This window comes from Typha latifolia, chromosome 1, assembly GCF_019914945.1.
Source record: "Typha latifolia isolate L0001 chromosome 1, TyphaL0001v2, whole genome shotgun sequence".
NCBI lineage: Eukaryota > Viridiplantae > Streptophyta > Magnoliopsida > Poales > Typhaceae > Typha > Typha latifolia.
This window is the reverse complement of record NC_133086.1, coordinates 3,428,864-3,443,363: the sequence shown is the minus strand read 5'-3', so window position 1 is coordinate 3,443,363 and position 14,500 is coordinate 3,428,864. Positions and strand designations below refer to the sequence as shown.

The 14,500-nt window shown below is 39.1% G+C and overlaps 1 protein-coding gene across 1 annotated transcript; it reads left to right on the top strand.

Moving 5' to 3' along the window:
- The first annotated feature begins 5,454 nt into the window (after window positions 1–5,454).
- LOC140786935 (uncharacterized) lies at window positions 5,455–14,135 on the top strand. Its single transcript, XM_073135655.1, has 5 exons — window positions 5,455–5,596; window positions 6,123–7,337; window positions 9,358–10,222; window positions 10,366–12,976; window positions 13,772–14,135. Exons 2-5 carry the CDS (start codon window positions 6,161–6,163, stop codon window positions 13,799–13,801), a joined length of 4,683 nt encoding a protein of 1,560 aa, XP_072991756.1. The 5' UTR covers window positions 5,455–5,596; window positions 6,123–6,160; the 3' UTR covers window positions 13,802–14,135.
- Window positions 14,136–14,500: the final 365 nt, after the last annotated feature.

The window sequence follows — 14,500 nt, the reverse complement described above, 5'->3', positions numbered from 1 at the left end:
TTTATTAACTAAATTTAATAAGTGGAGCTTCATCAAAGCTAACTAACTGCTCATGAATAGCGCATTTAATAACGTGATTAAAAGCTTAAGCTAACCACAGTCGTATTTAATGGCATGATTAATGTTCGAATTGATGGTGATGCGACCGGCTACTTAACTAAGAGGGTAGTATCTAAACTTGCTTAGCAAATAGTAATCACCTAAAGACCAGCGTATAATTGGGTCGGTTTTTAATAATTACATCTGGACACTTAAACTATTAATTATTTTCGTATAAATATGTAATTTATTTCTCTTGAAACTTTGCCCTCCCCGAGTTCTCCATTTGATTTTTTTGTTTCAATTAAGAAATGTCATTGATTGTCACTTAATCAACTTTATATTTTTAGAATTATTCTGCCCTTATTTAATTAAGATAAAAGAAAGAGGAAAAAAAAAATCAAGGGTAAGGTAGTCCCATAACACCGACACATAAATAAAAGATTTATATGAGATTCAATTGTATAATTAAACTTTTATTTTATAATTTCTCAAGCCGTATCCACCATTTGATCTATTTTTCATGACTAAGACTTCTCAACTATTATTTTATTTTATTATCTGCAATAATTTTTATATTATTTTTTTTAGAGATAATTACAATAAGGCTCACCTTAGAGTATTGCCGGGCATAGAATGCTCCTAAGATGAAGACCAAAGAGATAAAAGAAGTAAATACCATTGGGACCAGGGGTCCAGGCGAGCTAAAAGTGAATGTTGATAGAGCATTCATTGAAGGTGATCATCAAGGTGGAGCAGGCGTTGTGCTTATAAATGAGGATAGGTCGGTGCAGCTAGTAATGCGGGAGCCTTATCCTAATGAATCGGTGTTGTTCTCATAACTGTGGACTCTACGGATGGGTCTTAGAATGATGGAAGGAGTGCAACAACTAACTATTGAGTTGGACTCGATAGAGACAGTAGGCATCATAAGAAAGGAGATACCTTGTCCATGAGTGTCTCGAACATATCAAGGGATTGGAAAATGTTCATATGATCCATATTGATTGGAGTTGTAACAAGGTGGCTGATTGGGCAGCCCACCAAGGAAAAAGGGGAACCATGAAATTTGTAATTGAGCAAGAAGATCATTTTCCCATAGTTATGTAACTTGTTAGTTATAGACTCCTACTCGTGGTTACCGGGAGAGGAGACAAATCTTTCTTAAGCCAATACAAGCTCTACTTTCGTCAAATAATAATAATAATAAGGCTCTCCAAATATGGCTTATTTCTAAGTGCACATTCTTATATTTCTTTTACTACACATTGATTTCTTAACTATGAAAAATCTCACCCATATTTTTTCAAAAGACTAGGCTGCCCCCAATTAAATTTATTAGCAAACTCCAAAAAAATATAACATAACTATTTTATATTTAACTTTGTTTATTTTCTCTCTCTAACATAATGGTAAAATTATTCCCCGAGAGTCTAAAATTAATTGCGCGTTATTTTTTAATAAAATTTTAACGGATGCTTATTCCGGAGGTTTTGTATAGTTTAAAATGTCACTGTGTAGTAGAAAATAAATTTAAAGAGGGGTCTATATAGAAATGTTCATTAGTTGAAGGGATCTTAGTGTAATTATCGCTTCTTATCACCTCTTCCGCATTCTAAAACCCAACCCTTCCCTCTCTTTTCTTCGCCGGAGATAGCAACGAATGCGATAGGCGAGGAGGAGCTATTCCAGGGTTTAGATTCTGTCCATTCTTTGAAACCCTAATTCCTTAATACGTCGAGTTCGAAAAACCCTAGACTTTCTCGTTAGAACCCGCTGATACTTTACCAATCGCAGAGGTCTCTACTGTCTGGGAGGATCTTTTCTCAATTCCGTAAATAAAGATGCATTCTTCCCTATTAGATTTGATACAGTTAGGTTGAGATTTTCAACGAAATTTGTGTTTCTTGCCTCATCTTTTGAATCTCATGCAGTGGGAAAGTTAGGATGTTGTGTTTGGCTTGCTTTGAGCTAACTGATGTTCTTTCTATTGGATTATTTGTGTTGAATTGGCTCTTTGATCCAAAAACAAAGTTTGTGGGCGGCTCCTTTATTTGACGGTAGCTGTAGAACGGATAATTTTAGTGCTTTTCTTTTAGAATCTTGATGTTTGTCAAGAGGGCTGCTTGTTTTTGGATTTTCTTGTAGTGGATTCTTTTGCGTTTCTATCATTTGTGATAGTAGTAGAATTGATAAATTTAGTGTTTTCCCTAACAGCTGAAAATTTGGTGATTATAAACAATGTAGGAAGATTGTTAGTATTGTGGATTGAAGAAGACCTCAAGTGAGATGTATGTATGACCAAAGTAAATATGCTTCCCAATATTATGGGCAAGATAGTCCTCCACGTGGCCCTGCCACCGCACCTCATCCTCCATTTCCACAAGGCCCTTCTGGCCACCTTTCCCAGTTCCAGCAGGGACTTCTTGTGCCGCATCTTTCAGAGATTCTGCGCGGCGCTCCACCACATCCACCAATCCGGCAAGTTCCACTTGACCCACCTCCCTTTCCCTATCAGCATGGCTTACTTGCTCCACCAGCGCTGCAACCTTTGCACCTCCCACATCAGAGGGCAATGAGCATGGGTCAGCCTTATTCCTTTATTCAGCCTGGACCTTCGTACCCACTATCCATGTCAAAGAACAATGCTAACTATGTCGGACAAGGTCTGCAACCAATGCCGCCACCTCCAAGTGCATTTCTGTTTCAGTCGTTCCCCCTTCACCAAGGATCTATGTATAGAATTCGTTGCCCTCCTCCTTGTGGGGTTCATCATGTGCATGTCCATCCCCCTCCTTCTCCCCCAAGTTTTGCCTCGATAGCTCCTGACATCTTTATGCCTTTCAAAAATGCTTCTCTTCGAAATACACATCCACCATCCCTTCCTCCTATTCCCCCTCCTCTGTCTCACCCTCCATTTTCTCCTCCACCCCTCCTGCCATCACCCAATATTTCAGTTATTGCTCCGAAGACACCATCTGCTGATAACAGGATCAGCAGTGTCATTCGTGATACTTCGGTTGACCTTGTCCAGTCAACTAATAATACATCACTAGGTGGTAGTCGTGTTGAAGTGGATGACACTAAAGCAAAGGTCCCTATGGCGATTGGAGAAGCACGGGAAGGCCTTCCTTTTCCTCCACCTAAGCTAGTTGAAGAAGTGGTTCAGAATATTGAAATGCTGTGCCAGTTCATTGCAAAAATTGGACCTGATTTTGAGAACTTTGCTCGTGCAAAGGAGGTCAGCAATCCCCAGTTCTCTTTCTTGTTTGAAGGTGAACCTAGGAGTGCTGCTGCTATTGCGCATGAGTATTTCCTGTGGGTCAAAAAGAAATATTGTTTAGAAGCTACCAAGAATAATGCATTGCCAGAATCACCGATAACAGTCTCTTCACCAAAAGCACTTAATTGTGAAAATAAGGAAGAAGATACTCCACCCGCTGTCTCAAATATAGGAGGGTGAGTATCATCTTCTATAACTTGGAAACTTTGAGGTTCCTACTAAGCTTTAATGAAGCTAGATAGTCAAATATTAGACATCTAATACTCGTCGTAGGCCTGGTTTTCCAGCAATAAACATGTGCGGTTGAATTTCTCGACTATGCTGTGCTGGCAAAATTCATGGTTATGAGATTTTGTTTTTTCATTTTCTGTATGTTTTTGTGTAATTTTGAAATATAAAACTTGTAGTTGATTACTTTTAATAGCTACCAATTCATGCAAAAGTTTTGTGTAACCTATAAGTTGGGTGAGCTTGATGAGTTTTTGTTTTGTATTTATCGATACGTGGCTAAGTCATAGCAAATATGAAAATAAAGAGGTAAATATACTTTATTTTACTTTGAAAGCCATGCATTTTCCAATCATGCAAGTCACCTTCCACATTCTAGTTTCTACAACACTTGATCTATGTAGCACTCAATTGAAGTGTTGCAAATGATTCTACGACAAGGCAAAAGAAAATCATGCATACTTGATTTGCCTAGCAATCAATTGAAGTGTTGCAAATGGCTCTAGGATAAGGAAAATAAGCAAGTCATGCACTCTTATCGAACTCAATATCCCTCCCTTCTTCCCATTTTTGCATTGGTTCTGCTATGCATCTTTAAATTCAATTATCCTTTGAATTCATATACTTCGATGTATCTTATTACTTTGTTTTATTTAATTGAACTGTCGTTCTGGCAATAATTGAAGTTCAATTTGGAGGATTTTAAAGTTCTCGCTATCATACCCATTATCTTTGCCACTGCAAATCATTAGGATAGCATACCAAAAAAAAATATTGACTTGCAGCTGGAGGAGTGTTTGTATGGATTTGCAGTATCACTTTCTTTTAGTTGATTTTAGTTAATTGACTGCAAACTTCTTGAAATAACTGAATCATGTCCGGACTCTGCAAGTTATCAACATTAGTAACACTCGTAGTTTCAAAGCTTATGAATGTTGGAAGTAGTTATTGGTGGAAACTTTCATATAGATAAGTATTAATTTTATTTTTACTGGGTTCTCTGTGCAATAAGCTGTAATGTACTGTTATGCTAATTCTTATTGATTTTAAAATATTTGGATATTATTAGTTTCTCATAATATTCACTTTTCTAGCATGAATAATTTTCTTCTAATAACTTCCAAGTCTTGCTGTATCCTGTCTAATGTACTTCATTCTTTTTTAAAGACTCATAGCGGATAGTTCTAGATGACCCAACTGTCTTAACATATATAACCAGTTAGCCTACGAGTTCACGAACCATTAGAAAAAAAAAAACATTGGATTGCACAAGCTTGGAGTTGGGAATGCTTGGAGCCTTGGAAGCATGAAATTTGTGAAAGGCTAAGGCAAAAAGATGAGGGTCCATGGGCACTAGATCACTAAAAGATTAGCTCAAATTTGTCCCTCTACTGAAGGAGTAAACTAATGAAGCAAGAGAATGTCAGTGTTAAATAGAGTAATAGAAAGAAATCGTACAACCCAACTCCCAGGTTTGATTGCTAATAAATAGCTCCTTCCTTGGGGCTAATAATTGGGCCGGGCTTGAGCCCAACCACCTTATGGGCCTTTAGGTAAGCTTAGTTGTGCTTAGGATAATGGATGTGTGTGTGTGTTAAGAAGAGAGAAATATTTTTCAAAGTATTTTTATTGTCATAATAAATCTAATCCGATCTACAAATATTTTATTTTATTTTATTCCTCCCAACTCCCAAGAGGCATCGACTGTTTGATTCATTTTCGACGGCTAAGATTTCCCCAGCATTAGTTCTAACTTCATATCTGAAACGCTACTCTATATCATTCTTTCTTTCCGACCACTTCCGCCTTCTAAAAACCAAACTCTTCCCTTCCTTTCTCTTCGCCGGTGATAGCAACGAGTACGAGAGACGGAGACGAGGACGAGCTCTTCTGGGATTTAGCTTTTATCCATCCTTGGAAACCCTAATTCCTTAACAAATCTAGTGCGAAACTCTCCACTTTCTCCTTGGCATCCGCGGGCTCTTCACCGATTGCGGCGGTTTTTCTGCTGTCGGAGAGGATCTTTCCCAATTTCCGCCGATAAAGGTGCATTCTTCGTTTTAGATTTGATACGGTTAGGTAGGGACCTGCTGTGGAGTTTGTGTGTCTTGCCCTATCTTTTGAATCGGATGCGGTGGGAAAGTTAGGGTTTTGTATTCCCCTTGTTTTGTGCTAAATAATGTTCTTTCTATTGGATTCTTTGTGGTGAATTGGTTCTTTGATCGGAAAACAAGGTTTGTGGGCGTCTCCTTTATTTGGCGGTAGTTGTAGAATGGATAATTTTAGTGCTTCTCTTTTAGAATCTTTATGTTTGTCAGGCCTCCTTGTTATTGGATTTCTTGTAGTGGATTCTTTGGCATTTCTTTCATTTGATGATAGTTGTTGAATTGATAAATTTAATTTCTTCCCTTACAATCCTGAAAGTCATTTATAAGTAGTGGATTTTTATAGACTCTCATATTCTTTCTAAGAACTCATTGATTATCGTGTGAAACTCCTGAATTCATATGGTTTGATTAAATCATGGAAAACCTAGCAGCTGAAAATTGGATAATGTAAACTGTGTAGGAAGATTGTCAGTTGTGTGGACTGAGGAAGACTTCAAGTGAGATGTATGAGCAAAGTAACTATGCTTCTCAATATCATGGGCAAAGTAATCCTCCACGTGGCCCTGCTGCCCCACCCCATCCTCCATTTTCACAAGGCCCACCTGGCCACCTTGTTCAGTTTCCACCAGGAGTTCCTGTGCCGCCCCCTTCAGAGATTCAGCACGGCGCTCCACCACATCCACCAATTCAGCAAGCTCCACCACCTCCCTTTCCCTATCAGCGTGGCCTACCTGCTCCACCAGCGCAGCAACCCTTTCACCTCCCTACTCAGGGGCCAATGAGCATGGGTCAGCCTTATTCATTTACTCACCCTGGCCCTTCGTACCCACCATCCATGTCAGGGAACAACAATGCTAACCATGTAACACAAGGTCTGCAGCCAATGCCACCACCTCCTAGAGTATTTCCATCTCAGTCTTTGCCCCCTCCACCAAGACAATCTCTGTATAGGATTCCACATCCTCCCCCTCCTGCTCCTCCAAGTTTTGCCTCAATAACTCCTGCCCCATTTATGCCTTTGGGAAACACTTCTGTTCGAGATACACACCCACCATCCATTCCTCCCCCTCCCCCTCCTCTACCTCCATCTTCTCCCCCACCCCTCCCACCATCACCACCTCCACCAGCCTCACCAGCACCAGATATTTCAGTTGTTACTTCAAAGACACCATCTGCTGATAACAGGATTGGCATTGACATTGTTGTTGCTTCAATTGATCCTCTCCAACCAACTAATAGTATGCCCCCTGGTGGTACTTCTCATGTTGAAGTGGATGACACTAAAGCGAAGGTCTCTGTGGGGGTTCGAAAAGCATGCGAAGGGCTTCCATCTCCTCCACCTAAGCCAGTTGAAGAAGAAGTGGTTCGGAATATTGAAGTGTTGTGCCAGTTCATTGCAAAAGTTGGACCTGATTTTGAGAACTTTGCTCGTACAAAAGAAGTTGGCAATCCCCAATTCTCTTTTTTGTTTGGAGGTAAACCTGGGAGTGCTGCTGCTATTGCATGTGAGTATTTCCAGTGGGTCAAAAGGAAATATTGTTTAGAACCAAATTTGAGTCAAGATCCAAAGGACAGTGCATTGCCAGAACCACCAATAACAGAGTCTTCACCAAAAGCCCTTAATTTTGAAAAGAAGGAAGACGGGACTTCACCCACAGTCTCAGATATGGATATGGAGGGTGAGTATCATGTTCTTCCTTTAAGTTTGAAACTGTGAGGTTCACACTATGCATTAAGGAAGCTAGATAGTCAAATATTAGACATCTAATACTCAATGCAGGCCTGGTTTTCCAGCGATAAACATATGCATTACATTTTTCTGACTAAGCTATAGTGGTAACATGCAGGGTTATGAGATATTTGTTTTCTATTTTGTGCATGTTTTTTGTGTAAATTCTGAAATATCAAACTTTTAGTTTATTACTTTTAAAGTTTTAGTTGTTTGTTTGGATTAATAGTTACTTTTTCGTGCAAAAATTCTCTCTGTAATCCTATAAGTTGGATGAGCTGGATAAGTCTTTGTATGCATCAATATGTGGCTAAGGCATGGCAAATATGAACATAGAGAGGTAAATCTACTTTGAAAGCCATGCATTTTCCAATTATGCAAACCTCTTTCCATTGTCTAGTTTCGACAGTACTTGATCTGTGTAGCACTGAATCGAATTGTTGCAAATGATTCTAGGATAAGGCAAAGGCAAATCATGCATACTTGATTTGTCTAGCGTCAATTGAAGTTTTGCAAATGATTCCAGGTTAAGGAAAAAACAATCATTCACGTTTAGCAAACTCACTGTTCCTCCCTTCTTCCCGTTTATGCAGTGGTTTTCTATCATATTTAAATTAATCATCGTTTATTCATATACTTCAATGTATATTATTATTATTATTATGACGTTGTTTTTATAAACTGTTGAGTGGGATTTCAAAGTTCTTGGTCTCTATAGTGGCAACCATAAAGAGTGTCAATTAAGATGGTTGTGGTTGTAACTTGTAAGGGAAATATGGATTTGGACCTGGATAATGTAATTTAGTGACCTTGGTGATGTGTATCAATAACATATAAATATTTCTAGAAGATACTCAAATGAAAGCAACTTATGCTGTCCTGGATACAGATAAATTATGCAGGTACTCTAGGGGTGAAAACGGATCGGATACGGATCAGATAGTGCCCAATCCATATCCGGATCCATATTTTTAGTCCGGATACGGATATTAGACGGATAGAAACGGATACGGATAATTTTCGGATAAAGGATCAGATCTTAAACGGATATTGATTGAATTTAAAATAATTATATATTTATATATAATTAACATAAAATTATTAAGAGTTTTACGCTAAATAATTTTTTTATATGTCAAATTTATAAAATTAGAGAAATTAATCTTTATAAATAATATATAATGTATTATTAGTAATAATATTAATATTTACTATTTAAATAAGGAAATTAAAAACTGTAAATTATTTTAAAAAATATTTACTATTTAAATAAGGAAATTAAAAATTGTAAATCATTTAAAAAAATATGCAGATAAACGGATATCCGATATCCGTATCCGAATCCGAAAAATATATCCAACCCGTATCCAAATCCGTATCCGATTTTTTTCAAAAATTTTATCCGTATCCGAATCGGATAGAAAATTTTTATTCAAATCCGATCCGAATCGGGTCGGATAATGGGTCGGGTCGGAGTTAATCCGACCCATTTTTACCCCTAAGGTACCCTCTATACCTGTAAATGTGCTAGGACCGTGACATCTCTTAGATTAAAATGCTTGCAAGAAGATAAAAGTACCAAAAAAAAGTTCTGAACATGATTTCTTTAGCTCACAACATATGCTTGGAAGCAAATAAAATAAGAAACTTCTTCTTTTATTCTTTGATTGTTTGGGAAACATGTTTTTTGTAGATGCTAGCGATTCTTGTCTTGTCCTTAATAATGCTGACTTACTTGTGCCTCTTTCTGCCTGTTGTCATGTTGCTAAGAGGACTGGTAAGTGGTAACTTTAGGCAATCCATTTGTGTTGTTTATTTTATGTTTAGCTGTTGTCATTTGGGCTTAGATCGTTTCATGTTACTAGGTAGTTTGCCTATGCTTAAAGTCCTTTATCCATTTTCCTAACTATCACCGCTTATCTCATTTTGACTTGGTCTTTAGATATTTACTTTTGTGGCATTACATTCAGATGACAATAATTCATCATTCATGGAAGATGTTAGCCCAGAGAGATCCCCACCTGCTACTGCTGAGTTGGATTTAGATGGTAGTGTGCAGCACTCTGTTAGACAACTTCATGATGTTTCAAGCATAGTCAATGTATCAGCAGTTGCTGGTTCTGGTAAGGTTACAGAAAGTCCAAAGATGTTTGTGAAAGACAGAAGCCCATTCCGACTTATCCAAGGATATGCTTCAGATGACAGTGGAGAAGACAAGAGAGAATATGCTAGTAATATCCGCAATGTCACAGCTTCGACATTTGCTGTAGAAGGCATATTGGACTCTCATAGAGAGAAGGAACCTGAATATTGCTTGAATTTTGGTGTGAAGGCTGTTACAAGTACTGATACTGGAACAGAACTCCAAGGTTGTTCTGGCAAATCTTCAATCAAGCCAAGTGAAGCTTCTCATTGTGGTAATTCTTCCCCAAGAAAACCCACATCACCGATAGTTGTCGGTCCTACTCGTGATGCATTACATAATGTCAACTATCCTGGTGCTGATGAGCAAGATGATGAAGGACTACATGATAGGGTAGGATCAAAGATCCTGCTGGACAGTTACACTGTAGAAGGTGGGAGGATGGATGCTAACAGTCAAGTTAAACGACTTCAGCCTGAGGAAGCACAGGGTCCAGCTATACCTATTTTGGATGAGTTCGGCCGATTAGTTAGAGAAGGTTTCAGTGACAGTGAGTCTGATGAGATGCAATATAGCAAAAGACATGGTAAAAAGGGAAAGACTAGGAGTGGCAGTCGATCACCTCAAGAAAGTCGATGGAGGCGGAGGAGCCGCAGTCCTAGGAAGAGGTACAAGCGGAGTCGATCAAGCAGGTTTGACTGTACTGTTTGGTACATCTTTCTTTTTGGTTAATTATATAATTCATTCATGGTTCCTTTGGTTCACATGTCATCTGTCAGCTTATATTCATATTAAACTGCAACTTTTGGAATTCTAAGCATGTATTATATGTCAGTTCATCACCTAGGAGGAGCAAGTCACCACCAACTTTTAGGCGGACTAATGCATATGCAAAACGCGAACGAGAACCACCATCAGACTGTTTCAACTTTATTCGAGGCAGGTGCTTCCGTGGAGCATCTTGTCGATTTCTCCATCGTGATGCAGGTCAGCGTAGGGACAGAAAGCAACATTATCGAGATTTTCATCAAGATTCAGTTGACTATGATCTGCGTGGAGCAACACAGGCCCGTGAAACACGGGATGAAGTCAGCCCCAAGAAAAGTAAGGACATACTTCGTAATCAGAGATTTACAGCTGGCTTTGAAAAAGATGATGCACCAAGCACACAGAACATTTCTACAGAAGGGAGCTTGAAAGATCAGATATCAAAAGAAATAGTCAGTCAGACAGAAAAAATGCAGCAAGTTGAAAAGTTGAAGGATTCACCTAGTATTATCTGTAAGAAGGAAGAAAGAACTCTGCTTTTGTTGGACTCTTCCCAGCCTCTACCTTCTGACAATCTGCCTGTTCAGTCTATTCCTGCTCGTAAGTTGGAAACTTTGTTCAATGGAAATGATCTAGGCGAACCTAGCCGAGGTGTCGAGCATTCTCAAGCAGCTTCCACCTCTATATCAGGTCTTCCAAATGTGCAAAATTTGGTTCCTGCAGCTCAATCATCTTCAAATCAAGCCCCACAACCTCAGGCAAATCAAGGAGAAAGCCCTTTCCCAAGGAGTGGCCCCTTGGCCCAGCCATCTGATCAACCTGTCCATTCCACAGAGGTTCCAGTATCCGGTTCTTTAGTTCCAGTTGTCAGTTCTCATCCATCTCACCAAGTACTTCATGGGCATCTTTCTTTGTTGCCTTCTGATACTGTAAGTGCACCATTTGCTGCAGAACACCTTAGAGAGAACCTCATACCACATTCTACTAGTTATCATCCTCATCCTTCTCCCTCTGTTATGCTTCAACCTCAACATCCACCCATAGGTAGTGATTACCATTCTCAGAATGTGCATCCTTTAAGCCAAAATTTGCCCAATTTTCCTTCACCACCGCAGAAACTACCGCCACCCTCACTTCTGACAGGACTATCAGGCAGGCCTTCCTTCCCTGTAGAATATCCTCGATCACAGTTTGAACCCTTGCCATCTGGAAATTTTGCACAGAACATGACGAGGCCATATCATCCAGCGGAGCTTTCTCTTTCGCATCAGTATCCCTCACAAATGGATGACATTAATCGCACTTTAACTGTTGGAAGTCAGCAGAATCCACCATTCTCTAGGGAAGAGTGGTTCTTACGCCATCCTGTTCCTGAAGGTCCAGGAATCATGTCAGATATTCTGCTGGGCGGGTCTCATACTCATCATCAATCTTCTCTTCGCGAAAATGCTCGAATCTCGTTACCTGTCGATGGGCCTAGTTCTTTTTCCCATGGTAACATTTTGCAGCCCTCTTTACCTTTCCCAGGGGCTCCTGTCCAAAATGGGTCTCAATCTCTTATGGGGGACTGTCTGCCATCGAGGTTTCTCCAGAGGGAGGAATTCTCTTCTGTCAGGGGTTTGCCTTATTCACAACAGCAAACTTCCTATGGCCTGCAACGTCCTCCAAGCAGTACTTCTACTTCTGGCCATGGTATATCTGATCCCTCTTTCCAGGGATTCCCAGCAGGTTTTGCAGAAAGCAATTTGCCACATCATGTGTCTGATATTGGTGTACCTAAATCATCCATCACAACCCGCTACAATCCATTTGCATCTACCTTTGAACAGACTCCTTCAAGCTTAAAGATTACTTCCAGCATTCCTGGGCAAGGAAATGTTCTAGAGTACAACATGAAATATGATTTGTCCCTCAGTTCAGGCCATGGTCTAGTTGGTGGTCCTGGTTCAAGAGTAGCAGCCATATCACCCGATCTGGGACAATCCCTAGGGCATTTATTGCCTAAAGCTGGTGGTTATTCTTATGGAACTTCTGCAGAACTTCTGCCTGCTGTGCAGCAGCAGTTTGCCATGGAGCCTGCTTCTGGTCTCCCATATGATCCATTATTTGACAGCATTGAACCATCTACTAGCCTAATTAAGAAGTTGGATGTCTGTCAAGAGCAAAACCTACGCAATAGTGATGCGGGCAACATGTCAAAACTGAGCAGTTTGCCTAGACCTGTAGATATTGAAAACAGCAGTAAGGAGAAAGGTGGGATGCTTGCTGAATCTGAAGCTGATGAACTTGGAGAGGGGGCTACTGATGTTGAAGTTGGTGTGGTGGAGAATGCAAGTCCTCAGCCTGATGCAAATGATTGGAGCCCAGATATCCCAGGTGATGTTGGGAACTTGGCAGCAGGCGACATTGAGATTGATCAAGTTAGATCATCTGGAAAGAGTAAGAAGAGCAAGGACTCGAGATCAGCGAAAATATTCAAGAATGCCATTGCAAGTTTCGTGAAGGAAGTTCTTAAGCCTTCATGGAGACAAGGGAACATGAGCAAAGAGGCTTTCAAGACTATCGTGAAGAAAACAGTTGACAAGGTTTATGATTCAGCACATCACATTCCGAAATCACAAGCCAAGATCACTCAGTATGTTGAGTCAGCTGAGCGAAAAATCACCAAATTAGTGATGGTATGTTTATTTTGCCTCTAAACATTGTTATCTAATTTGCACCTAATTCTTCTATAAAAAAATGCACCTAATTCCTTTTACCTTTTCTTTTGCATATTCTATTTTGACATGATATGTGAGCTTATAATGATGTATCTTTCCAGCATGCATTTCTTTTTCCTAACGTAATGATGTGACATTTTGGTTTCAGCATGTGCTTTTACTCTATCTTTGGAAAGTAACATTCTGCTGCAGGGTGGAAACCTAGACACGTTGAGTTTTTCTTTTATTATGGAACTCGCAATTTAAACATTTTTTTTCTGCATAAATGATTAAATTCTTGAAAGAAATCTTGATTTGCAGATTCAAATGGGGTTTGATCAAGTAATACATCTTGTTAATGATAGTTGTTTAGCTAAATACTTGAGGAGAATTTTTCTTCTATACACCAGGCAAGGCAAACATTTTTCTCTTTTATTCAGGTCCAAGATGTTTCTTTTTTTCTTAAAGGAAATAGGTAGAGTTTATAGATTTACCATTGCAATCAGAAAAAGCTCCATTAGCGTCAGAGACTAAAAGCTGCAAAAGCCCCTTAGGATAAGATCCTTCCAGGTACATTTGAATCCTAATTATCTAATTGAGTTACCAAGCCAGTCAGTAACATAGTTAGCTTCTTTATAAGCATGTGAAATTTTACGTGTTTGAAATTGTTTATTGAGAAAGTTAACATCGTCAACCATACTATCCATAGTCCAAGATGTTTCCAATATACTAGATTGTATTTTCATTCAGTAACCTTTCATTTTTTTGTCTCAGGGCTACGTTGACAAGTACGTCAAGATGTAGCTGATCATTTATGTTGGAGTACAATATGGTTCGACCTCATTTCCCCTTGTGTCAGCCATCTTGCCGCTCTCAGGGCATGATCACTCGCTATTATTGACGGCGGCAAAACAAGGTGTGAATTTGGACAGCTATTAGGTGATACCACGGATCAGCCGAATTCTGATATTCTCTCCAGCAGTTTTCAAAGCAACATAAATGTGTTAAATATGACAATATCTGTGGATTGTGATTGCTTTTCTTGACTAATAGGCTTATAGCTGTCGCATCACCAATTCTTGGTAAGTGATTGTAAAGTATGGTTAGTTTCTTTACTGAAATTCTATTCGTTGTTTCATTTTCCTTGTGGGAGGTTTATATTATAGAGATGATGTTGTCGGGAAAACATAGAGTAGAATAACTTGGTAACAGGTTATATTATTTGTTTCAGATCTCATGCTTTTAGCAGGCATGGAGTTATCCTCCTTGAAGCATGATTAGGAATGCCTGTTCTTCACTACTGTTGAAGCCGGCTAATCGAAAGATTCTATTGTTCTATAATGAAATGTTAACCATGTGGTCAAAGCTGTACTAATATTAAGGAATAAAGATCTGTAAAAAGACAAATGAGTTTGAAATAGAACATCTGCAATATTTTTCTTTATTTTCTTTTCTTTTTTCTCTTTTCTCTATTCTTAGCTGGTTTTCAATGAGCCTGGCCCT

Coding starts and splice junctions, on each gene's coding strand:
- LOC140786935 (XM_073135655.1), top strand. CDS start 6,161: ATGTATGAGCAAAGTAACTATGCTTCTCAATATCATGGGCAAAGTAAT. Junction 7,338..9,357: donor CTCAGATATGGATATGGAGG/GTGAGTATCATG, acceptor CATTACATTCAG/ATGACAATAATTCATCATTC. Junction 10,223..10,365: donor AAGCGGAGTCGATCAAGCAG/GTTTGACTGTAC, acceptor ATTATATGTCAG/TTCATCACCTAGGAGGAGCA.